Raw genomic sequence first — 27366 nt, forward strand, 5'->3', positions numbered from 1 at the left:
CAGATATGTTTTATCTTCCTTTTAAGTAAAGTTGCCAGATGAAGCAAATAAAACTATGACACAGTTAAATTTGAATTTCGGATCAAGAATGAATAACTTTAGTAGAAGTATCTCCCATGCCATATTTGGACATGCTTATGTTAAAAATGTATTCATTGCTGATCTGAAATTCAAATTTCACTAGGAGTCCTGTATTATATCTGGTAACTCTAACTTTGGACTGAAAAGGGACTGTGCTTTTTCCCATCAGATAGGAAGACTACGTTAAAAATGAGAAACAAGAGTCAAAAAGCAGGATTTGAACTCCAGCCCTTGAGAAAATGACGTCAGTTTATTTAACTTCCTATTCTGGAAATTGAAGATATAAACTCTATACCTTTGAAAACAGTACCAGGTGGGGAGATGGGGCCTGTGAATTCACATTTTTAACAAGTGCCCTGGATTATTCTGATGCTGAAGAACATTTTGGACTATCACTTATTCACTGTGTCTGTGCTCAGTTCTAAAGGCATTTAATGAGCAAAACTCCCATCATGACCAGTAAGGTCAACAATATCATTGAAAATGGTATTAAGAAAAGACATACATTTCAGATGGAATAAAAATTAGATAATAAAAAGACTGAAAGTGGTAAGAAAATTACAAATGTTGCTCATATACATGGGTTGAATTGATTCACAGTAGGGATGATTCTGAAGGACAAAGCAAGTCATGCAATTTGTGGGAAGTGCTATATTTATGTAATTGAAAATAATCAGCAGGAGATGAAGAAAAGTGATGGGTAAAGTAGAGAAAAAAAAAATGCATGGCTAGACGATCAGCATTGATCCCCGGAGCCTAATGTTAGCTTAGAAGAGTCTAGAAATCTACTGAGAATTTAAAGATATGGTTCAAAGTCACAGACAGGTCTGTGGGTTCAAGGCACCATGTAAGTCTACACAGCCTGGAAGAGAACGTCCAAATTGCCAGCATAGACTGCACATCTTCAGAGAAGTTCTCTTACCCTATGAAGATCATAAAGAACAGGGGTTCTCAGAATCCACATTATTCCACTACAGATGAATGCAGTGTATTTGGGGAAAAGATGGAAAATGGAATGAGTGTTAGAAGAGAAATACCCAATTTTCAGACTTTGAGGACACACTCAGGCCGTTCTTTGACAGAACTGTTTCTGGGACACACATCAACACTTGGCACAGAACAGATGACTATTAAAAACTATCTCCTTTCCTTCCCTTTTCTCAAATCATTTATCTTCTACTTTGTACTGAAGTTGTGGGGAAGAAACTTTTTTTTTTTTTTTTTTAGAGGGGGAGGTAATCAAGTTTATTTCTTTATTTTCATGGAGGTACTGGGGATTGAACCCAGTAACTCTACCACTGAGCTATACCCTCCCATGGGGAACATTTCTCATTTTTTCCTTAATGTTTCTCTGGGCCAAGACTTTCTATAGTTAACTGTGATAAATATCTACTACATGAATGAGTTAAACTATACAGAAGCAAACTCTTTATTTTCACCTTAACACTACAAGGCTCAGTGTGGAGGTAGCAGGAAGGGGCAAGACCATGACAACAACTATTTATTGAGCATCTAATCCATACTAGGCATGGCAGTGAGTGCTACAAGCATAAGAGTGAACAAGACGCTACACTCTCTACTGGATGGCAGGAATCACGTCTATCAGAGAGGGAATCCAGCCCAGGATAAAGGCAATGAACATGCAGTAAAGAAATAGGGAAACTGTTTAATACTGAGCAAATTACAGGAATAACTAACCCAGACTTGGTGTTTGAGGGAAGGAAGGAGAAGACGGCGAATGCTTTGCAGAAGGGACACCTAAGTCAAACCTGAAGGAAGGATAAATTCAACAGGTTGAGATTAGGTAGAGAGAAAGTTTCAGGCAGAAGTACCAGAATGTGTAAGGCGCTATATGCCAAAATGGGCACAGGCTGTCCCCAGAACAAAGAAGCTTTGTTTGGCTGAAGAATCTGGGAAGTGGTGAGAGAACTGGAAGAAAAATATCTCAACGTTAGGCTGCTTGAGAGAAACTGATGTGATTAAAAAGGCCAACTGAGACCAGATATCTCATGTATATCAAGTACTTTGGATTTTATCTTCAGAATCATGCTTAGCTATTGAAGAGGTTTAAAGGAGGTGATGTGGCCAGAACTGATGGTTTAGAAAGATCAGAGAAATTGATGTAGGGCAAGACTAGATACAGGAAGCAACTGCAGAAATTCTTGTTAGGAAGAAAAATGGCTTAAACTTAAAAAAAAAGATTTCGCCTGGGACACCATTCTCTTCTCTTGGTTTTTCTCTTACTACGCTGGCTGTTGTTTTTCTGTTTCCTCCGCAGTGACTTCTGACCACCTCTACATCTAAATGATGATGTCCTTCCGGGCTCAGTCCTCAGATACCTTCTCTATTCACACTCATTATCCGGTGATCTCATTCAGCCTAATGGCTTTAAATATCATCTGGACACTGACAAGCCCCAGATTTATGTCACCAGCCAGGACTCTCCTCTGACCTCCAAACTCATGTATCTGGCTGCCTGTTTAACCTCTCCATTTCGAGGCGTAAGAGGAATCTCAAATGTAGCATTTGTGACACTGAGTTCCTGCATCTCTTCCTAGACGTGCTCCACCAACTTCTCCCCGTATCAGTGATGGCCAAGTCCCTCCTCTGGGTGGCACAGCCCAGTTTGGAATCATCCCAAATGCTTTTCCTTCTCTCATACTCTATAGCCAATCCATCAGCAAATCCTTTGGACTCTGCCTTCAAAAGATACCCAGAACACGACCTGCTTTTATAATTTCTAATGCCATCTCTCTGGCCCAAGCCACAGTCATCTTGAATCTAGGTTACCGTAATAGCCTAGATTATTGTAATAGATTATTGTTACGATAGATCATCGTAACAGATTTCCTCACTTCTGCTCTGGTTCCCAATACGTTTACACTCTACCGGGCAGGTAGAGTTTATCCTTGAAAATATGAGGTCATGTCAACTATGAATAAAAAGCCTCAATGGCTTTCCATTTCGCTCAGAGTAAAGGTCAAAATCGTTACAATGGCCTGTAATACACTTGGCAGGTTCTCCCCTCGCCCCACTTCTTTGACCTTAGCGATGCTGACTCTTCCCTTTGGCACTCTGCTCCACATATCCTGACCTAATTTCTTCCTCCGACACTGCGACGAGCTCCCCCTACACAGCTTCTGCCTCCTGCTGTCCCCTGCAGTCTCTCCTTCCAGATACCCAGAATGGCTGTGTCTGCTTTTTTTCAGGTCTCTTTTTAAATGTAATTTTATCCACAGAGAACTTCTCTGAACACCTTATACGAAAAAGCCACACTCCCTCCAACCCCGCCCCAGCCCCTTATCCTGCTGTATTTCTCTTCGTAGCACTTATCACCTCTCCATGGCACTCGACCCTCTACATTGTCTGGTTTGTTTCTCCATCTTCCCTCACTAACGCTAGAAGCTTCGTTCGAGCAAAAACTGTATCTGTTCTGCTCAGTGCCGACTCTCCACCTTTTGAAACACATCCTCGCCCGTGGGAAGCTCTCAATAAATAGCTGATGAATGAATCGAGGGGTGGCTAGAAAAGAGTGGAAATGGAGAGAAGTTGGTGAACTTGAGATCTACTGAGGTGGCAGAATGGTTCGGTTGTAATGATTCACTGAGTGCTGGAGGAGGAGAGGAAAGAGAGAGGGGTCTGGGAGGCTGTCCAAGTTACGGACCCCGATAACTGAGTTGAAGGTAGAGTATGCATGGGACTAGAGAAGATGGGAGTTACAAACAGGGACAGAGAAGCATGCACTCAGTTTTGAAAAAGCTGCACTTCAGGTTACTGGGAGACATTCAGTTGGAGGTGTCTGGGATGTAGCGGACTCTAGAACAGTAAATCTGATTCGTGTTTAGCATGCATTTCTCTTAGTTACAGAACAAATCGGTGGAAAGGAGATGAGAGAATTCTGAGTTACCTGCCATGGGCAAAAGAAACCCTTTCCATCCCGGAGGTGAGCCTGCTGAACCAGCCACTCCTCAGGGGCTCACAGCCTCTCACAAAGCCACAGCCCCAGCCTCCGGGAGTCTCATTGTCTGAACACAACCATTTTTCAGTCTGACTCTGGGGGTGCGTGTTTGCCATTCAGAACCGACTATATTTTACTGCACCTCCTGACATTGTTACACAACATTTATTGAAAGCACATTTGATGGTAATGAAGTTTCTATTAACTATGATTAAATCTCATAAAGCACCTGAAGATAATTTAAGATGTGCAGAAGCAGAAAATGAAACATTCGGTTTAGTACATTAGGAAATGTAATTGATTAAATTATCTCATTTACAATAAGTGCTTTCATGAGCTATGCTGCACACATATTTTCCCCAGTTTGTCATTATGATTTGCCAACAGATATCTTAAGACTTTACTTTCTTTTTACGTCTCGCAAACTCCCGGCTGGCTCCTGGACCCGCCTCACATAGATCTGTGCACAAGGCTGAGCGATGGTTTCCATCCACCGAGCCGCGCGGAGGATCATGTGCACGGCTATATAGAGGAACAGGTTGTTTCTCAATTATCTTCATAATTGACTTTGATTTTGCATCAGAGCTGATTCATGTAGTCTTAAACTAAGCCCCTCTCTCACTGAAAAACCACAGCCTGCATTCGTATCATGCGCTCCTAACCTCGCGGTGCACAGAACCCCGATTGGATTCCTCTGGGAGCCTTTGCAATCACATTGATTCTGATCAGGTTTTATTTTTAGGAAATCACAAATTAAAACAATTTAAGCAATTCCGTTGCAGTATCCAGCAATTAAGCATGGTGTTCAAGAGCAGGAACCCCAAGCAAAAACTCATTCTGGAGTCCCCCAGGACCAGAAATAGGTACTGTGGGGTTTAGGACTGAAAGTAGGATGTAACCAAATTAGAACGGCACAGGACTCACAAACTAAGCATGAAATTAATTTTTAAAAAACACACGCATTTCAGAGCAACTCTCACATCGACCACCACATGGATACCCGTGGTCTTGCTTCTGCTACATACAGGAATCGGGGGATGGCAGGGGGCTCTATGACCAGGAGGCAGTCAGGGATCCACTTACTCCAGCGGTCACCTTCAAGTCTTGACACAGGCACAAGCCAAACATTCAGTGACCCGTTTTGTTCTCCCTCTCTCAACGTGCACCTAAGTATACAAACCAGGTTTCCCCACCTTCCGTCTTCCTATGAGTTCAAAATCAAGTATGCATGATTTCTGAGGCCCGCTACCCACGTACCAACAATAGCTTTATGGGCAGCCGACGGCAGGGAAAACTAAGGCAGTGGTTCTCAACCTGAGCTGCACAGTGGAATCACCTGAAGAGCTTTTAAAACTAGGAGTTCCTGGGTTCTAAGCCCCTTCCTTCCCACTTTGATTTCATGGTCTGGGGTACAGCCTGGGAACTGGGATTTTTAAAAGGCCTCCAGATGGCGCTAAAGTTCAGCCACAGCTGAGAACCATGAGGCTGAATGCCCAGCTGCCAATCATTCAACCTGTGTCCCTTTTTCCAAATCTATTGAATGCGTAAGATGTGGGAAAACAAAAGCCTCTCCAGGAAGCAAGCCAACATATAAGGAGCTCAAGCCATTACCCACACCACCGTGTTCAATTCCTGGTGATTTCAGGTTCCTGCTCTACCCAGTTGCTGGGGATTTCAAGTTTGCCTCTCAGGCGCCCCCTCCTGGTCCTCTGTGGAGAGGCTATTGCCCAAGGCTGCTCTCATGAGCGCCTGCACTGACAAATATTTATTAATTTTAATGGTGTAAGTCGCCTTAAAAATAAGAGTCCTAGGTGACATTTGCAGAGAAATAGACTGATACAGGCAGATAGGATCAAGAGGAGAGATTTACTTTTACTGTGAGGGAGGGGAAGGGTGTGCATATCTCTTTTCAGTTTATATCTCTGACATGTGACTCCAAACCCAAAGAGAAGTCCCCCCAACCCCCCAAACCCGGGATCCTTTGTACGAATTCTGCTTGGCTTCTAAACAAATACAACGGTAAGGCAGCAAATATGAGAATAAATTATATTCACAAGAGGAAAAGTAACTTACTTTGGGGTTTTATTTCATGAAGAGGTTTTTTATCTAAAAGAAAGAGAAAAAAGAAAGTTGCATTTAATAAATTGACACGGAGCAGCTATTTCCTATATCCCTTTATGTCTTCCTCTATAAAGGAAACATTTTCTCTCTTTCTGCAGACAATATGGATTATGTTGTTCATATTTTTTCTTTTCAAACTTCTTTTTATTTTTCTCTTTTGCAATATTTTTCTAGGATGATTGCTTCATTCCTTTAAAAAAAAAAAATCCCTCTGGCTCCCTAGAGTTTCTCTCTGTTGCATTTGCTAGATTCTTATCAGCATGATGAGAGCAATGAGCTTGCACCCTTGTCCCTTTTCTATATACAGCCAGAAGACTGCTCAGGTAAGGGATGCTATTTCACTATATATGACGATAGAAAAATGAACCATGAATATTTAAAGGGATCCTGCATTGGTTTGCAGTTACCGTGACCTGAATAAAAAATTCCAAGTTCTGCCTTTTATCTGTTCTTGTTGGGTATAGATGCAGTGTTGTGAGCATGCTGAAGGTTTGTTTTTAAGATATTACGCTCTTTTTGGTTTGACTTGATTATCTGTTAAAATGTGGATGATCTCTCTTAACGGAAAAGTGTTCTTAAAAAAAAAAAATCAAGGTATTGAGCAACATCAGTCAGATGAGATGGATAAAGAGAAAAGACATTCAGTCTTTTCCTAAAGCAAGTGAGATGTTTTTTCCTAAGCAGTTCTCCCCATTGCCCTCCAACCATCATCTCCTGCTATCTTTCATCATCAAATAATTTTGCAATAATCGTGCAAGTCACTTTGAGACGTGGTGCCTGTGGCTAACTTTGTCTTATACCACGGTCCCTCCGCTATCCATTTCCCCTGCTCCTGGCCCCGTCCCAGGTCAACACAACTCCACCCCAATGCAGAAACCTGGGAAGACACTTCAGACACCATGTCAACTTCCAGAAGATTTGGGTGGTGTGTCATCCCTGTCATTAGTCCCTTTTTAGGGTGCAGGTAGAACACTGTCTAACTACAAGCACGAATGCTGTTGCTAACCATTCACAGAGTCCCACTAAGGGAGGGGACCTTGAAAGGTCACCCTGTGTAGCCTCCTTTCTCCACTTGTCTGCAGGCAAGCCAAGTCGGGTGAGACACTGTCATTTTGGATTAAGTTTTTAACGGAATCAAATCTCACACAGTACACATTTGAGAACTTCATAAATATTATCTGGCTGACTGCACCATCACCCCTCCCAGGCATAGAGACACAGCTACATTCCAAATCCTTCCCAGAATATCCCTTACTCTAACCCACTCCTGCACCTAATATTGATTTTGACAGAAAACCCTTGCAGTGTGCTTTAAATACAACTCGTCTGTCTTGCCATCTGATTTGTTATGAGAGTAGCTTTAAAAAGTTGGATGTAAATCATTTTTGCAAAAGGGCAAACTTTTTCTTTCCACAATAAGGGGAAAATTAACTGGCAAAGGGTAGTATCTGGCCACTCTTTCTCTTTTTAATTCTTACTTTTTATCTAATTTTAGTTGATATACAGTGTTAGTTTCATGTGTACAGCAAAGTGATTCAGTTATAGATATACATACATATAATTTTTTTAGATTCTTTTCCATTACAGTTCATTACAGGAAACTGAATATAGTTCCCTGTGCTATACAGTAGGTCCTTATAATTTATTTTATATACAGTAATGTATATCTATTAATCCCAAACTCCTAATCTGCCCCCTCCCCTCTTTCCCCCAGTAACCACAGTTTGTTTTCTATGTCCATGAGTCTATTTCTGGTTTGTAAATAAAACGTGTATTTTATTTTTTTAGATTCCACATATAAGCCACATCATACAGTATTTGCCTTTCTCTGTCTGATTTGCTTCACTTAATATGATCATCTCTAGGTCCATCCTGGCCAATCTTTCTTTAAAGCAGAAAAGTCCCCATAAAAGGTAATAATTTGTTCAAGTTGATATGAACATATTCAGGTTTTTTACATAGTCAGGAAAACAGAAACAGAAAACTTGCATTCCCCTTACTGCACAGTTTCAAGGCCACACCAGTTCTCCTGAGAGCAGGTGGTACTTTCCAAAGTCCAGATGCTAATGCAGTCAAGGATTAGAATAAAACAACTTTGGTGGGTTTACCCTGACTTCAGTTTTTGCTTATTGCATGCTTTCTGAAAGCATTTGGCATGGGCACAGGGATGCTGGCAGGCCATGGCTAAGACATCTGAAAGTGATGCATTGCTAGGAATACACAAAGAGACGTGCAGAACATCTGTTTAGAACCCTGGCTGAGCTTCAAGGTGTTTTCTTCCTGCTAAACCACAGGAACAAAGATTATGCCGGGGAGCAAAATGAAACTCCATTAAAAACAGGTGAGATATGTAACTGCTCCTCAGAAGAATAAATTGAATATAGCCATGCTGTGAAAAAATGGGGGTGTACTGGACCCAGTACAGCTCTGCGTAAAGAGACTGAATGGGGCTGAAGGTCCCTCCACAGGGGACTGGGGCCACGGGGATGCACAGAGCAGAGAGCAGGGCAGTCACCCAGCTCTGGTGCCATCACCATCGGCAGTGTGCTGTGCGATTAGTGCACTCTCAGGATCAGAAATGGATTTAAATCTTGAATCGTCTTCATCTACCTCTGTGACCTCAGTGTTCTCCACAGTAAAATGAGAGTAATAATGTCCTCAGAGGCTGGTCCTGGGGACTAAACAAAACTGAAGCCATGCAGCAAAGGGTAGCCCGTGTTCAGCAATGATGAACAGTAGCTGATAAATAATAATTTTAACATACGAATACGATCATCAGACTCGTGCAGAATTCAAAAATGACTCATGTGCTACTGCGTGGAGACAGTCACAGCGCCAGATCAGAACTTCTAGTCGCTTCTGGGGGGAGGTACTTGAATGGGAGTTAAGAAACACATGTCAAATAATACCATTTGCAGCAACATGGATGGACCTAGAGATTGTCATACTAAGTGAAGCTAGAAAGAGAAAAATACTGTATGATATCACTCATATGTGTTATCTAAAAAAAAAAGAGGACACTAATGAACTCACCTATAAAACAAAGACACTTGCAAATATAAACAATTTTATGGCTACCAAGGGAAGAGGGTGGGAAGGGATACATTTGGGAGTTTGTGATTTGCAAATGTTAGCCACTATATATAAAAATAGATAAAAACAAATTTCTTCTGTATGGCACAGGGAACTATATTCAGTATCTTGTAATAACCTTTGATGAAAAAGCATATGGAAACGAATATATGTATATGTATGACTGGAACACTGTGCCGTAACACCAGAAATGGACATACTGTAACTGACTATACTTCAATTAAAAGAAAAAAAAAAAAAAAAAGAAAAAGCAAACAGAAGAACCATGTGTCCAGTCCTGAGACTTTACCTTCCTGATATGTAAAAAGAAGGGCAGGGATCAGAAGATCCCTGTAGTCTCCCCAGCTTTAACCCTGGTAAGTCTTTATCCATAACTACCAAAGACATTCCAAGAGATCCACTTGAATTCTGAAAGCAGACTAAAACTTATAAAAAGAGCCACTCCTCTACTACAGGGTGTGTTATGCTGAGGCCCAGCACATGTGTCAGCCTGCATCTTCTCACAAAAAAGGCCAGATGACAGGTGCCCAAGAGAGCATCACTCCTCTGGCATCCACATCAAAACTGGGTTCTGCTGTATTTTGTGAAATACCAGTATCTTGTCGGTGAGCTGTACTGATAGACCATTTTCCCAGCTGGAAATGTCTGATTAGAGATTGTTCTCCCGTGAACTCAAGAGAGGGCGACCCACTGACCTTGCTGTCTTCTGCAAGAACTGCTCGCCCCACGGTGCATGTTCTTTTATTCTGTTTGCATAATCACTTTCTCACAAGACTCAGGGCCATGCATCCAACTGGCCCTGGTCAACCAAATCCTCTCCGTTTTAATTTTATCTCTCTCCAAGGCCATGTTCAAATGACCCCTGAGTAAATTAATCCATTAGGGCAACAGTTCTTCATATTGGCTGCACATTAAAATCACCTGGGGAGTTAAAAAAAAAAAAACAAAAACCTATGACTGGGCCCCTCTTCAGGAGCCCTTGATTAATTGGGGTGTGTTTTTGTGATTACTGAGGGCACCACCACTTCCTGGCAACAAATCTGGGGCCCTGTGAACTCAACTTCAATTCTTCTTTGTCCCCCCTAAGAGGCTGTGGGGTAGCTTGGTACACAGATGGGTCCAGGAGGCTCTTGCAGACAGAGAGATGTAAGTCTGAGCCAGTGGCAGCTGAGTTGCAGTTTGGGAAAATCACCCTAGGTTTCTCAGGGTCTAACTTATACACCAAGAGGTACCTTCTGGGTAAATGGAAATTGATGATAAGTAATTATAACTCAGTCTTATAATTATTTTGTGTATTTACAAGCTAAAGATGCAAGTGTTTTTGAAAAATTTTTGTTTTAAATTGTCATATTTTCTTCAAAAATCCCTTATTATTTACAGTTAATACACAATTACTGTATCGAAAAAATACAGATTAGTATAAAATAACCCCATAATTCCATCACCAAAAGATAACCACCACTATGTTAAGTTATATATACAAGCCTAGGTCTTTTTTCCCCTGTGATTATATATCTATAAGGTTATGTGCATAAATATATGTTTATACATATATTAGCAGGAAACTACATGAAATTGATAGTAATTGATCATTCTTACCTACAGAAATATGGGATTGTCTTTTATCTATGGTTCTGCAATCTGCTTATGTCTCTTAAATGCTGTAACGCAAATCTTTGTGTCTGCCCTGTGCGCGCGCGCGTGTGTGTATACAGAAGGGGGAGAAGGACAGAGAAAGGGAGAAGGAGAACTATCTTTTTATTGTTGGTGGTGATTCAATCCTTTTCCACCTTTAATTGTTGGCTTCCTTTGTTATATGGGACGCCCCCAAAGCATTTCCATGGTATCCATTGTTCTCAGAAGCTACTTATAGCTGCAACCCTACTTTCCCACCCACACACCCACCCACCCATATCCAGCCTCACCCTGTCTCTGCCAGGGAACAAACATGGCCAGCTGCCTGCAGCCCACATCCTGCGGATCTAAGAGAACAGGACTGAGGGGAAATGCCACCGGTAGATAGATGGGTTCAATCTCCAACCTACAGACTGGGCAAAGGGCCGCCCTCACAGCTGTAGGCTGGGATTATTTGAAATCGGCTGCTAGGGATTTTGAATACTACACACGTATGGTTTGATACTCGAGTCGATGTCATTTTTTGAGATTCAGGCACAAAGCTACTCAATGTGGACTCAACACCCGCCAGAACAGGAGCCCACACAGCGCTCTCCTCCAGGCAGTAATTCACACGCCATTACAGTTCATGATTACCATTCTTTTCACAAAACCAGACGCGCTCCATGGTTTCGCCTCTGAAGACCATTTTTATTATTTCCTTCTTCATACTTTTTTCACCCTCTCCAAGATATGTACTGAATCCAATTTTATTTTAATTTACCCATCACAGTCTTTGTAATCTTAAATTATTTACAAGCTGATTCTGAAGCCCGTGGGAAAGCAGGCTTCTCCGCCATTCTCTCTGGCTAGGTACCTTATTCGCTGGGAAAATTCTCTACCATCAGCATGCAGGAATCTATCATGGCCCAGTTCACTGCATGCCTTTATGAGCTTCTATGAACTGATCCTACCACACCAAATGTGACTTAGCTCCAGCTGCACCTCAATACCTAGTCCAGTCAATCCATGAGCTCTCAGGCTCACCTCAGTGCTTTTGTCCCAGCTATGGCCTCCACGAATGCCCTTCTCCCCTCAAGCCTCCTACAGAAAAACGTCCTGCCTCCAAGGCATAGATCAATTTCTGATTTCTTCATGAAATCTTTGGTGATGACTTCTCCGTTTGAAGGGATCTCTCCCTTCTCTAGACAGTTTATCTTATGTATAGCTGCTAAAATACAGCGCAAATTCTATTCCAAAATATTTTACTTCATAAGTGTTCATTTGATTTATGTTATACTTTTGTAATCACCGCTAGTTATGGGTCCCTAACACGAAAATCATATTTAAATGATTAGCTTGCAAATAATTGGCACTGCCAGAGAGAGTCACAGCAAGAAACCTAAGAGGCGGTGGGGGTAGGGGCGAGGATGAAATAGAAAAGCTATTTGTTTGATTGTTTACTGATTGGAAGAAAAGAAGTTGAAGTTACTGATTAGCCGTGTGTTTCATTTATTCATGCCCCCCCCTTCCCCTGCAGAACTAGAAATGATGAAGAATCAGTGTTATGCCCTCAGAATGCAATCCAAAGCTGCAGGAAATCCCAGGACCTGGCCGATCTGCTGTGCATTAGCACTGGCAGATAATCAGATAAACAGGAGGTCTGCTCTGCACTGGCAACACCACCGCGATTGAACACATCAGGCAGACACGGAAGATGACAAGACTCCGTTCTCCTGCGGAGAGTGAAAGTTCACTCAGGCTGCAGAACAGGGAGGAACACCACAACCAGCTCTTGCTTACACCCTGAAACTCTTCCCTTTATTGAGAACACAGCAAAACCACAGGAGCAAAGAACAGCCCGTCTCTAGTTTTACCTCTTTTTAAGTTTTTAATTTTCACATTTTGTTTTTCTTCCTAGTTTTTTTTTTAAGATCCTGCTCAGAGATCACTCTTCAGAGACCATATTTACCCGAATGCACGTGCTACTGAGTTAGTTCAATTCTTGCTTCCTCGCCCCCCAACTCCCACCCCCGCTTCCCCACCTATAGAGAACCGTCATAAGATCTACTGCCCCTTTTGAAATGCACTCTGTGCATCCATGCAGGACACTACAGAAAGGAGGAAGTTTGTAGAGACTCCTCCCAGGGTTTTCCATTTGGTTATGACTGCTGGAGAAACCCCTGGTCTTCTCAGAGGTGTCCAGGTAATTACAGAAATTCCAGAACCAAATGGCAAAAACACCCACTTGAAGAAAAACTCGTTAAGACCTGAGATGTACATTAGTGAATGAAAATTGGCTCTGTTGGTATCTTCCCCTGAAGAATTATTCAAGACTCCCCATCATGTTAACGAGGGGAAGGCAGGCAGGTACCACAGGACACGGCTCACAGATGTGACTTCTACTGACAATGACCTTCCACAACTGCCCCTCACAAGCACATGATTCATGTGCGTGAAGAGGTGTCACCTTCCCTCCTTCTCCTTTCAATTTGATGTCTTTTTATAGGAATGTCTTTCATATTTCCTAAACTCAGACACATAAGTGCCCATAAAGACCATACTCACAAGTAGCAATTGCATATTTCACTTTTGAACTCAAATCATTTACATTTCTGATTTCTTACCACCTTTGTTATGAAGTGTTATCCATTCCCACTGATTCTGCGTGGGTTAGTTTGTTTTTGTGATGGATATACAGAGTAAAATACACTTTGGGGGTCACTATGAAGACGCTGAAGTACGTGTCTACAGAGGCTTTCTCATCAGAAACTGGCCTCAGAGAAATAAAATGCAGTATTTCCAATTCTGTTCCAAGGAAAGATGCATATTAAAATCCTTTTTCTATTCTATAAACCGTTTTGCTTTGACTCCCTCCCTTCCATCCACAACAGAAAAATATGTATCTGTAAACACATACACACACCCACTCAAAAATAAACAAAAATGCTCAGTCTATATAATTCAAGCTTAAGGGGACAGTCTATTGATTAATGTCATGATAATCACTTTCCTTACCTTAAGGCAGGAGCGATCTTCAAATAATTTAAAAATTTAAAAGCATCCTATTAGTGTACACCAGCCTTGACAGAGGGTCATGGTGGCTTTCTGCTGTGTCCAGGGTGGTCCCTTTAGTTGCAGACTTCAGGGAGGTCTGGGTAGGGAGGGAATGGCTTGGGGTGGGGGAGATCTGGGAGGGTGTTTGTTACGATGACTATTCTTCAATTGCTAAGGAAATACTTAACAATTGATATAATACAGGCTATCAGTCCTGTCTTACTGAAAAAAAAAAAAATGCTGAAAAAGCAATTGTGCATTGAGAACCTTTGACCTACACACTGATTCTAAGCTTCCGCAGTCCTCATGCTAGCCACCCACATACCTGCCAGGACACACTAAGTCACCTGCACGGAGAGTCTGTATCTGTGCCTTCCATCTCATTCCCAGTTCCTGGAACAGTAAGTGGAACATAGTAGGTACTCAATAAGCCTCTGTTGAGTGGATGAGCACTGCTAAGCCTTGGATGGACTTTTGGTTCCAAGCATTACAAAGGCGGGGGCCACAGACTTCCTAGTTTCTGTGTGGATTCCCAGGACACTGCAGCTTCCCGACGAAGGGACTGGGGTGGAATGCTTGCAGGCCTGCTTTGATGGCTCAGTTCCTGGTGAGGCTTTTTGCCAGAGTAGTGCATGGGGCTACCTTTGTTTCAGACCTAAACACTGTCCTCCCTCACTCTGCATAACCATCATCCAAATGGTTAACTTTAGGTGTGACTGAACTAGACCATCTCCTCAAAACTGGCTAAAAAACAAATACCTGAGAGCACTGACAGCCAGCAGTATTAACATACCTTATATGTATATATGTATAAAATATGTATAAAAGATGAGGTGTACATACATGCACATATATATGCACATATATATGAAAGCTGCATTTAAGATACAAAATTATAATGATTTCAAGTTTTAATACTGAGATGAAACTTAAAAATCATCATGCCCAATTCCCCATTTGATAGTTACAGACAGAAGGCACAAGATGGTGAGAGATTTGCCAAGGTCACACGCTAGTTAACAAAACAACTGACCCTGACTCCTAACTCCTAGGTCAGAGCCCTTTTCCCTACCCGACAGTGATCACGGCGATTTTCCACTGCACTGAACACCGACGTGGTCCTCTCCCAAACACCAGTACCCAAGGACAGGTCTATTGTTACAATAATACTGACATTTCTCTGGAGAAGTGGAAGGCCGAGGTTAATGATAATGGGTTACTGATAATGTTAACATCATCTTCATTTCATGTATTGCACTTCTCAATGATCTCTGAAGAGACACATGTATTTAATTTGCAACTGAAGGGAAAAAGGTAGAATGAAAACAAAGAAGTTCCCTCTGTCTCTATTAATTCACTTCGTTCAGCACACCCCAGAGGTCACTGAATTCTTTACAAGAGTAGAGTACTCTGTTTTAAATCACTTCCCAGATTGGGTTCTTGCCACTTCTTTTATAGCTGGCCCACTCTATGATCTGAGACATTAAATCTTTCCCTAGTCTAGACTAATATTTCTTACCTAGGGTTTTGTACTGTTGAGTCCTGATTAAACATACTGCAGATGTAGGATTTGAAATACACAGAACCAGTGAAGTGGGGACAGTTTGTTTTATATGACAGAAAGCCTACATTCTGGAAACTTCTTGACTAGAAGGATATCATTAGTTACTGAGCAAATTATTAAATATTTTTGAAAGCACAAAAAACATGGCAAATATGCTAATTTGGGGAAGTGGGGATGTGGAATAGGGGACACGCTGGACATGTAACAGGTGCCATATCATTGATCCTGAGTCGCTGACAACAGGAAGGTGCTCCTGGGATCTTGTGGATGGCTGCATAGTTTATACTGTGCAGCTTGGATTTTTTCCCCAATGAGTAAAGATTTTGAATGCACGTTGACAAATCAGAGTTTGTTTTATAAACATTTATTTTCTAATGAGATTGTTAGAACATGTGTATTTCCTAACACAAGGGAAACTGTCTGCATCGTGAGGACTGACTTTCTCACTTGGGGATCATCCAGGTCCCTCTCCCAGGCTTTCCTCTGGAATCATTTTTAATTAGTGGTTCGAAGCACAGAATTTTAGAACTGGTTAAGACTTCACAGATCACCTGGTCTGTCTCCTCGTCAGGACTAAATCGCACCTGCGAAGGAAGACTAGAAAATCAAGAGCCATCCATCCAGCTGCTGACCAGACAGACGTTCTGGGGAAGGATATTGACACCCTGGTCTGACATTCAGTTTAAGAACCCTCATGAACTGTTAGGGACTTTCTGAGCTCTATTTTCCTACAACTAACAGTATGTCTCAAATTACCACTCAGAACTGGTTCGTATAAAGAACACAATTTGTGTCTTTTACAGATTTTAATGACAAGCATGTCTTATTTCCTTAGACACACTGTATTAGTCAGATATGTTAGGAAATGTTTTAACAAAATATCTTAAGTGTTATGCTGTCCATACTTCAGAACACAGAAAACATTCTTTACTAGAACACACACAAATTATTATTTACACAAATGGAGTGCTTACTACAGATGTCAAATACTTTGCACGGACTAGGTAATTTCCTCCTCAAAAAGAACCCTTTCTAATAAGCACTATTGTAACTTTATAGATTTAGACTTAGAAAAATTAAGAAATTTGCTCATAGCATTGCAACCAAAATCGAAACTCAAGCAATCTGATCCCAGAGCCCAGATTCTTCAACCCGTTCTTTATCTATGGGAAAAGTGTTTAAATTCTATAGGCCCGGCTCATCCATTTCTCTCAATTCTAGGTTCATGCTCATTTCTAAACTTTCAAAAAGAGTAACATTTCAACTTGGAATCACAGAGGACCTTGGAAGGCTATCAGCCTTTGCTCTGAATGTCACAGCAAGTTTTTATGGGCTGAGTAATTTTATAAGCTAATGAGTCAGAGGATTAGTCCAGCTATTTGGAGGAACAGGCAGGGATTTCCAAGACTTGGGCCCTGCCCACTTTTTGGCCTTTCATGGTCAGCCTGGGAACTGTCATGGCACCTGTGGGTGTGTCATTTAGCAGCTGATATATTACGAGCATATCATAAGGCTCAAGGTCTACTGGAATTCCAATCTTCTGCCATCTTGGGCCGACTTGGTTCTAACCAGTTTCTGTCCTAGCCTCAACCCAGGCCTGTCCTGGGCCAGCCCTCATGGAAACAACCTCTGTGCCTTCTGAGTATCCCCAGTTCAGAGCTCTTGCCTTCTTAGGGATGCCATCTACAAAATATTCCTCTTTTCTTTGTAATGAATTTACATTCCCCCTATCTGGTCCTATGGCTAAAATTCACTCCCTTAAATCTTTTTAAGCTTCTAATGGGTTTTCTATCTCCAGTTTACACTGTCATGGGGATCTATTCCAATTTGTCTATCTAGTTTTCTTGGGGTTTTGTTTTGTTTTAGTCCTTTTTCTCTCTTTCTAACGTGCTGTGTGTACCCACTCTAAGTAATGTTATCTGGAGTAACTTAATGTGATCTGGAGTAACATATCCTGTTCTCCAGCTGCCCAAATTTATTTTTAAAGTCCTTCCTATTTACAGGGGAGGAGTTTTATTTCAATTCCTCTCATAAAAGGAACAAAGTGAACAAAATGGGCCTGAGATAAACAATCTTCCAGAGGTGTTTCTGTAGCATGACAGAGCACTTCCTGTCCAATTCCATGGAATAAATGTAAGCATTATGAATATGAATAATATGAGTGTAAAAGTTAGTACTGAACTATGTTGGTGGGGGGTGTTGACAGGAATAGGAAAAAGGAGAAGAAAGAGACATACAGAATAACTGGGCCGATTTCTATTAAGCTGAGAAAGAAATTTCTTATCCCTGTTACTCTGTCATGACCATGAATATGTGGCATAGGTCTACTGTTGCTGGAGAATAAGCTCTTGTCTTGAGAAGGAAAGAATTCAAGAGCAAGCCATAGTAAAGTGTAAGCAGATTTATTCAGAGAGAGACACTCCACAGAGTGTGGGCCAGCTCAGATAGCAAGAGAGGTGGCCCCAAGGTTTGGGGGTGATTAGTTTTTATGGGCTGGGTAATTTCATATGCTAATGAGTGGGAAGATTATTTCAACTGTTTGAGGAAAGGGGCAGCGACTTCCAGAACTTGGGCCCTGCCCACTTTCTGGCCCAGAAACCGTTATGGTGCCTATGGATGTGTCATGTAGCAGCTGGTATATTACAATGAGTGTAAGATGAGACTCAAGGTCTACTGGAAGTCAAATCTTCCACCATCTTGGGCTGAGTTAGTTCTAACCAGTTTATGTCCTATCTTCAATTGCTGTATCATTTTTATAATGGTTGTGCCCTGTCCCCTGCCCTCCTGTCTCATTAGAAAGAAATAAAGAGATGGTGACCGAAGGAAAATTTCCTGCATGACAAAGGCATCTTATGTACTTCTTTCAGAACTGGCTGATAAGAAAGGCCACAGATTTTTAATGCTTTATGAAATGCATATTAAATGTGGGCCAATGGATGAAGGTCAATCCTTATGTGGAAGGAGGATTATGTTCAAAAAAACAATCAGATGTCTTTATCTTTTTGTTAACAAGGCATAAATGTAGAAAAGTCTATGGGGAGATGGATAACAAAGGGGAGACATTTTATGGTAATTTGTTGTATATACTTCATTCTTTTTCCTTTTTATGTTCAATTCCACTCAGGATAGGACACTAGAGTGTGGGTCCTCTTATCACAAGGCACAAAAGTGACAGCTAAAGCCTTGTATAATTTTAAAAAATTGCTTTCACTAAGACACCCAAGTATTGAGGTTACCTCTACTTTATTTTCTTTTTTAATTAAGCACAATGGAAACTCCAGTAATGGGCCACTTCATTCTGTTTCATTAAAGCATGTTAGTCACTGGTCTTCTTACTGGGTCTCATAATGGGAAAGTATTTATTGGCTCATGGGGGAGAGATTCTTGCTAAGTTGCTAATGACACCATATGCATCCAAATTTAGATTCTTATTACTCCTGTGGGTCTGCAATATTATAGCCACATTTTCTATGCAGTATACAGAAAGGCAACTCTGAATTCATCAATTGCTTGCTATGCAGAAAGACAACTAGTGGGTTTTTCTAGGAAAAATCTTTATGTAGAAAGGAATACCTACTACATACTATAAATGGAATGGAAATGGGTTTTTAATATTAAAACTATTTGGGAGAATCAGCAAGCAAGCAGTAGGAAACGTCACGACAACTTAAGGCACTGTGCTAACACGTTATCTTGCTGGTGCCACTTACATCTCTTTGCTATATAGAATTTTACTCTGCTATAATTAAGCAATTGTGTAGTGCAGCGGGCTCTGAAATATGAACTTCTCCAACAAAAAGTTTAAGAATAAGTCAAGTATGATTCCTGACTCCTTGCCCAAAGAAGGGAAATGATCGGTTTTGTTCTGGTAAAGGGACTTTCATCTGTTATAATCCTATATACAAAATAGGCATTCTGTAAACCACTAGCGAAAAATAAGAGTTGTTTCAGATGCCCTGAGCTAATGCTGGAATGAAAACTCTCTTATTTAGTGCCCTAGGAATTACAGGGAAGGGACCCAGGTAATTACTGTAATGGATAAAAATGAGGCTTAGAATGAGCCAAGAGAAAATGCTTACCAAGGCAACCTTTACTTTGATGTGATTATACCCTCCTTTTCAGGTGCTTCCTTTAGGTCATTTAAGTAGATAATTCAATAGACAGTGTGGTTAGATTATGAGGTGTAGCTTGGGGATGTTTGTTTGAACCTGCTATTGTAGAGATGTCTTTATCCTTGATGAGGTTTCCAAACTGTCAACTCAAACTTTTCTTATCAGTGTACCCATCCGAAATGAAAACAAAGCACCCTTTCACTGATCTGTCGGTGTTTGAACTGTCAGTGTTGAACTGACCTATCTCACATCTTGCCAAGAAGGACGGATTAGCTATCAGGTGGCCCAGCCTTGAAGATTTCCTCTCTCTTTCAGGCCGATGTGGCACTTCTCTGGCTTCTGTCTCACTGCACATTGGGGCACTAATCCCCTCTGAAGCAGATCCACTTAATCCTCTCAAGCCAAAGCTCTTAGTTTTAATTTTTTTTTTAATGGAGGGATTGGGGATTGAACCCAGGGCCTCGTGCTTGCTAAGCATGTGCTCTACCACTGAGCTATACCCACCCCCTGCCTCAAAGTCCGTAGTTTTATATCTGCTGGGGTACATGGAGAGGGAGCAGGCTGCTCTTATTCCTCAAGATCAAACTCCCCCCTCCCCCACAGTCACCCTTCTCTTCCTGCCCATGAGGGGTGTGCATGTTATCTACCTCTACCTAAGATCCTCAGAGCATAGAAGCAGCTAAGCTCAGCATGTAGAAAGGACAGTGGTCAGAAAACTACCTGATTCTGTTAAAGCTCAGAAAATATGGATTCACGAGTTCCTATCTTTCGACCATCATCCCACGTAATTATCTTCCTGGAAAAGAACTGTTCTAGCACAAATTTAGGCCCTGGATGTTTAGTTGATGCAAGCAATTTGGAACTGTGGACTAACTGCTATTGGCAAAAACTGCCTAATCTCACTCTCACCAGTCTTGGGGCCTTTATTTCCTTGTTGAGAGCATTTAGGTGTGGCCATCTGTGATAGCATGACACGAAGGTCCTGTGCTCCAGTCACAACTGACCAAGCAACGATCACACCCAAATATTAAAGCGATCATTCAGAGCTGGCAGCTCGATCTCCAAAAGAAACGCAGCTCTCAGGGACGACAAAGGAAGTCCAGATGCTTTGTTGAGAGCGAAATAAAAATCAAAGAATTGGAGGTCATCCAAGAGCCCAACAAGGTCGTGGTGAGACCTCCAAGAGAAGTTGGGAATTGAGGACTTGCTTTAGGGTCATGTTTGGCATAACGGGGGAAAAAAATAGGATGAAGGAAATTCCCAAATTGTAACATGACCTAGATCCTGCATGAAGTGACTGCTCCGTAAAGCTATTGCCAAGTGCTGTTGTAGTCAAACCCAGCCTCCGCTGGCTTTCTATCCTGAGAGCACAGCTAGGCTCACCAAGAGCACTTCGGCAGAGTACGAGCTAGAGGCACACCGTGATACTGGCATCGTTCAGCTAGACTGCCGTTCGCTGAGTCCTGCAGAGACAGCGGAATGCTATTCGTCTTTGTTGACGTTAGTAGCCACTGTCCGTCTAAAAGCGCAGAACAGATCCTGGTGTTAGGCTCTTACAAATACAGCCCTGTGCCACTGATGTGTAAACAGATCTCATTCACCTCTATGATTTCATAGGTTTCACTCTTTTTCCCTCAAAAAGCTTAGTCACTGTAGCCATCAAGAGTCTCTGATCATGTTTGACAGACATCTCAATACACATCCTATCGAGGCAAAGAATGCTAGAAAAACCCATGCTTAAGTAGAAAAGGGGCTAGGGAAGTGAATAGGTTGAATAGAAAGGAAAGGCTCACAAAGCATTTTAACAGAGATCTTAACCTCCAATGCTGAACATATTTCAAACCGGTTTTCCCACTGAGTTGATTTCTGCTATTGGAAAATGGGAAACAGAATACCCACTAAACTACACGTCTGACTAAAACCACACATGACTGATGTCCACAGGAGGGGTTCATTCAGCATCTAAAGCAACTGCCTGAACTATGGCTTGACTGGCTCCAAGGAAAGAACGACACTGTGGAACTTCAGAAGTACATACACATCTCCGATGGTTAATTTTATGTGTCAACTTGACTGGGCCATCAGGTGCCCAGATTTGTGGCCAAATATTCTGTGAGGGTATTTTCAGATAAGATCAACACTGAAATTAGCCAATTGAGAAAAGGAGATTGCCCTCTATAATGTGGGTGGGCCGTATCCAATCAGTCAAAGGTTTGATCCCAGGTAAGAGAGATTTCTACTGTATGACAGTCTCTGAACTGGGACATCAGCTCTGCCTGGTTCTACAGCAGCCTGCCAGCCTCTGGACTTGAACTGGGACTTTAGCTCTGCACATTTTGGCCTTGCTAGTGTCTCTACAATAACATGGGCCAATTTATTCTAATAAATCTCATTGTATCTGTATGTAGGTATGTGTGTCTAGCTATATACCTATCTTCTATCTTATATATGTAACCTATTGGTTGTTTCTCTGGAGAACCCTGATGAATACAACATCCCAGATTCGAGACTTGGGATCTAGGCTGGCCAGTATCCTCTTAGTGCTGGCAATTCCTTTCAGCCTTAAACAGAACTCTTACTTAACTGACAACTATGTATTGTAATACAAGTGAAAATAAATAGTATCCACATATTTGATAACAATTTTTTTCTCACATTAGGGGCTGACCATTGTCTGTCTTCAATCAGTAACCCTAAGTTTTAGTCAACTAAGATTGCAGCTTTGCATCCATAGTTTCCTCCAAGCCCAAGTCCAACTGGGGGTTGTCAGGAAGGTTATTATTATGACCGTCTAAAATTCAGCCAGTGTCTTCTTATTTCTAATATTTAAATATGTCTAATGATTATCTAAACTATACCCAGTAGTGACAGTTCTATCGTCAGTGGCATTTTAGATGACGTATGAGATTTACAGTCCTAACTGAATCAGTGAAAACAATACATTAAAGAGCATGTTAAAAAACAGTCATACTGCAAAGATATAGTTCCAGTTACTCTGGTGGGGGTCAAGGGTGGTCCACAAACACACTTCCTTAAACCTCTTGCTATTGAATTTGTGTTGTTTCCTTACATTTAAAAAGACTGAAATAGACATTTCATCAAAGAACATAGATGAATGACCAATAAACAAATGAACATTTGCTTAATATCATTAATCATTAAGAAAATGCAAATTAAAATTAAAAACCGACATAATTTTAAACGACCAAGTATTGGCAAAGATGTAGAACAACTGGAACTATTACACCTTGCTGGTAAAAAACTGAACGACCACGGCCACTTCGGGAAGTTTCTTATCAAGTGAAACACATAATTACTCTACAACCCACCAACCCCAGTCCTTGGTATTTACCCAAAAGAAATGAAAATCTATGTCCACATAGAGATCTGTACCCAAATGTTCGCAGTAGCCCCCAGATGGAAACAACCCTGCGACTATCAATCGGGGAAAGGATAAACAAACCGTGGCAGATCCAGGAAGTGGGGTACTACCTCACAGTAAGACGGAACCAGCCACCGACAGATGTAACAACACGGGGAAGTGTCAAAGGCATCACGCTAAGTGAAAAAAAAGTGGAAGAGGGGTCGCTAGGGGTCAGTGGTGAGGGGAAAGGACTGACTGCACAAGAGCATGAGGGGAATGTCAGGATTAATGGCAACGTTTTCCCTCTCGATCACACTGGCGTTGACAGTGGTACATGTCTGTCAAAACTCATCAAACCGCACTATCGAAATGGGCGGATTTTATTATATGTAAATTATACATCAATAAAGCTGATTTAAAATTAAAGAAAGAAAGTTTACTTACATTAGGAAGGGGAAGGAACGTGTTTATGAGCGAGCATGGCCCTCTCGTCACTGAGACTGATGGGTAAGTTCCCTTTCATTGCAGTCCCCTGTACTGTATCTGACACCTGCAGACCACTCAGTACTTGTAGTAGCAACTAAAGCAACAATGGGCTAGTAAAAAGTGCTCGTTTCAGTGTATTAGTCATGTTAACTAATGTGTTAACCATTCAGATCTGTTTTGAAAATATAACTGCATGTTTGTAGGCTTGCTTGATCAAGCATAACCCTTCACATTGATGTAGAAAAATAAACCCAGCATTTCCTTCCTACTGCCATCCTCTCAAATAAAAAGTGATGCACATTCCTGAAAAGATGACAAATTACCAACCTACATTATTTTTTTTTCCAGGTGTTTTCCAAGAAGACAACCCAGTTCCAGAGGATAGGCATGCCCTGAATCTCCCGCTTTTTAAAGATCTAAGAAAAACCAATACATTGCAGCACACCTGAGTGGGCAAGTGGTGAAGAGACCGGCATTTACTACGCATCTATTCTGTGCCATGGAATATCCAAATATATTCTTTCATCATTGAACTTTGACAAGGACCAAAAATAAATAGCTTTTTCGGTACTTATGTCAGAGAAGTTAAGCATTAAGTGACTTGTCCAGAATCACACAGCTAGTAAGGGACAGAACCAAGTTAAAACCTACCTCTCTGTGACTCTATTTGATCTTCCCATATGTTCATACCCAGGCAGACGGTCCCTTGGAGATGCTAACAGTGTAATCTCAGCAATCAAGCAAAGGCTTGGGAGTTTTGAAATGAGCATTCTATCTCCTGCTCTGCCAGATTAATTTGCTACAAAGCCACCCACCTCTTCAGTGCCATGTTCCTCCCCCTACGTGTAAGGCAACAGTCACAACACATGTCCCTTGTCACAGAACCACGGTCTCCAAGGATTATTCAACGCTTCATAGTATGTAAAACTCTTGGGAGAAATATAAGCATATGGTGATCAGTATCAGAATCTCACCAAACCAAAAAAATGCTGGCTACTAAAAGAAAAGAACTGCTGAGCCAAAAAGTCTGAAACATTTTCTTACATCACTTCTCTTCAAACCATATCTGGGTACGTTCATAATAAATATGCACATTTATGGAATTTACAGTGATAGCAGTATTTTAAATTACTCCATCGCTACTAAAAATCTATTGGTCTGCCTTTCTACACTTTGCACCCATTTTCTTTCTGCTCTGGGAGACTGTTTTCTGTTAACTTCTTTAACCGAAATAATGGTCGTGGCATCTCTTTTCGTATCACGGACAAACAAAGCACACACGTTGCAGAAGGCATTACCTAGGATGCAGAGGCCGTCTGTGCAGTTCTCGGACTCTTGGCTTAGACCTTCGCAGAACTTGCCCCCGTTTCTTGGGGGCGGAGCAGTGCATTCTCGGATTCGCAAATGCTCACACTCAGGACTGCAGACCGACCACTCGCTCCACACTTCCCAGCTCCCATCCACTGCAAAGGGAAACAGGAGGAAGCATCGTGAGCATGAATCTGGCCGCTCTCAGGAGACTCACCCCAGGTCTGCTGTTGTTCTTAGAGCTGGATTTTAAAGAAATCACCACTGCCACAAAAACAAAATAATACATCTATTCATCTTCTCTCCATGGTTTCTTTCCTAAAGAGAAGGCTAACAAAAGCAGTGGTGTTGTTCTCTTGCTATTTCAGGATGAGACCAATTACTGACTGTGGGCAAGCATTCGAATTATCCGTGCCCTTGGGTTGCCTAATAATGTCATTATCCATTCTTCCCCTGTCTTTCATGCCCAAGTGCATCTTAGATGGACAGATAACTATGTGCAGGAACCACTGGTAATCACCATTTCCTTGTGGCTTGACAGTTTAGAACAGAGAGTAGAATAAATGCTCCTCAAGTCTTAAAAGGCTCTAAATAATAAAAAGTTAAACCCACATATATTGATAGTACTAAACTAAAACAGGTCAGCCAAACCTCAAGGTAGCAGGACTTACATAAATAGAATTTCTTGGGTCAGGGAGTTCTGCTGCACATGGAAACGAACCAACTGAATTTAATTCCACTAAAAAACAACCCCAGAGATCACGGCAGCTGTTGGAAGCAATTGTCGCATTACCTCCTAGGAATAGTCCAACCATGCTCATGCGGGTTATTTAAGATATTGCAATTTGTAATCTAGAGCAACTAGTCAAGAGTAGGGTGAAATAAAAATATGGAACTTGAAGCAAAATGTCTGAGTCCTTATCTTGCTACTGTCAACTCAACTGACTAAGCACTCAGCCTTACTTGACGATTTCTGCCAGCTTGGGGTAATAAAACTCACAACACAGAGCTAAATGATGTGACATGTGTAGACGTATCTTGCACAGTACCTGGCACATAGTAAGCACTCAATAAATGTCTACTGAATACGAGTTCAAAGGGGAACTCCAAGTATATGGTGCTGGTGAGAGCCTCGCCTTAGCTTTAGGGGAAACTGGATTGGAAATTTCAAAGACACGAGTCTCTGGTCCAAGAGTCAATGTTGTATCACGCCTGTGAGACCCAGGAGCAATTTATTTCTCCACGGGAAGCTATGTTTTCCATACAGAAAGTCATCTTCCATCTCATCTACTGCTCATTGTATACACTGGGTTAGAGCCAGTGCGATGAACTAAAGAGCTCATAAAAGCTGTGTTTGGTAAATGAAACCTCTCTATTCAGGAAGGCAGGCAAGCACGGACCACGTATGAAGCAGAAAGCCGCTGTGACGCCGTACAAGCTCTGCCAGTGGGATTGTAAATAAACATAAAGGAAAAACTGATGAGGTGGGTGACTGGTGATGAAAGGGCCAAGTGTTTGGTACCTGTTTTGTGCCCACGGACAAGTCCCTTAACCCCTGCTATTGTACAAGTCAATGCTGCAGAATGGGAGAACCCAAGGAGAGAAGGGCATGGCTTAGCTCAGCCACACACTGGGAGTATAAAAACATGTCAGTACTTCCTGCTTATTGATGTTAAGTGTCCAGGGTCATCTGAATTAAGAAAAAAAACACGCCCCCAAACAGAAGTATCTCATGTTCTTGCAATTACAATGAGTTCTGCATTAGCACTTTGGACAAAGGCTCCATTCTCAGGACTTGGGAGACAGTGACTTTGGGAAGGCAGGTTATATCGAATGCTTTCACACCAGCTCAATAGTGTTGGTGGATCAGAAGGGAAAAGGGAATCTACGTATATCTCACCGGGACAGAGAGAAGTGCAGGTTATTTTCTGCACTGACATGCCCTCACAAAAGGCCCCACCATTGAGAGGAGCTGGGTTGGTGCAGGTCCGGGAACGTTTCTGCCATCCTCTACCACAGCGAACATTGCAGGCTGACCACTCTGTCCAGGAAGACCAGCCTCCATTCACTGAGAGAGAAAAATGGGGAGGGGAGAAAAAAGAGGAAAGAGGTTTTTACTGATTGCCTACTATGTGCGAGCCACTTGCCAGGTGTTGTGAGTTGGGCATCCGGGGACCGGGAGCCCAGCGAGGACCCACACCCGCTGCCCCCTTGTGAGGCAACGGTGGGGCTCACCTCATCTCTGCCCCCTTGTGAGGCAACGGTGGGGCTCACCTCATCTCTGCCCCTCAGTCTGCTCATCTGACATAGGAGGGATGCAGAGAATCTGCTTTGCCAGGGAATTAGGAACAACAGGAAGAACGCATCAACGGATCTCAGAAGCACTTGGAAATCCGGAGTATGAGAAAATGTAAGTACTTGAATTTCTATTACTTTAAGTGCTTCTAAAGGAAATCCCAGGGCTCTTCTATTGTGGAAGGGAATTCCTTTACTTAAATAGGTGGGAATTTCGTTTATATAATACCTCAGATAGTCAGCAAATAGTCATGTTTGTTTCTGGTGGATTTCGTGTGCCAGAGGAGGAAGTACAGACAGCAGGTCTGGGGAG

General features: G+C 41.9%; 1 protein-coding gene across 7 annotated transcripts in view; it reads right to left on the reverse strand.

The window, feature by feature from the left end:
• Positions 1–27366, reverse strand: part of UNC5D (unc-5 netrin receptor D) — a 494738-nt gene that overhangs the window by 84754 nt on the left and 382618 nt on the right. For 3 of the 7 annotated variants that reach the window (XM_031440125.2, XM_031440122.2, XM_031440121.2), the window contains exons 6-8: positions 26659–26826; positions 24749–24913; positions 6113–6145 (exon numbers count right to left, since the gene is read on the reverse strand). In XM_031440125.2, the coding sequence (XP_031295985.1) occupies positions 6113–6145; positions 24749–24913; positions 26659–26826 (366 nt within the window). The remainder of the gene's footprint in view (positions 1–6112; positions 6146–24748; positions 24914–26658; positions 26827–27366) is intronic. The other 4 variants (XM_031440127.2, XM_031440126.2, XM_031440123.2 and 1 more) reach the window with 3 other exon arrangements.

This window comes from Camelus dromedarius, chromosome 22, assembly GCF_036321535.1.
Source record: "Camelus dromedarius isolate mCamDro1 chromosome 22, mCamDro1.pat, whole genome shotgun sequence".
In the NCBI taxonomy this organism is placed as follows: Eukaryota; Metazoa; Chordata; class Mammalia; order Artiodactyla; family Camelidae; genus Camelus; species Camelus dromedarius.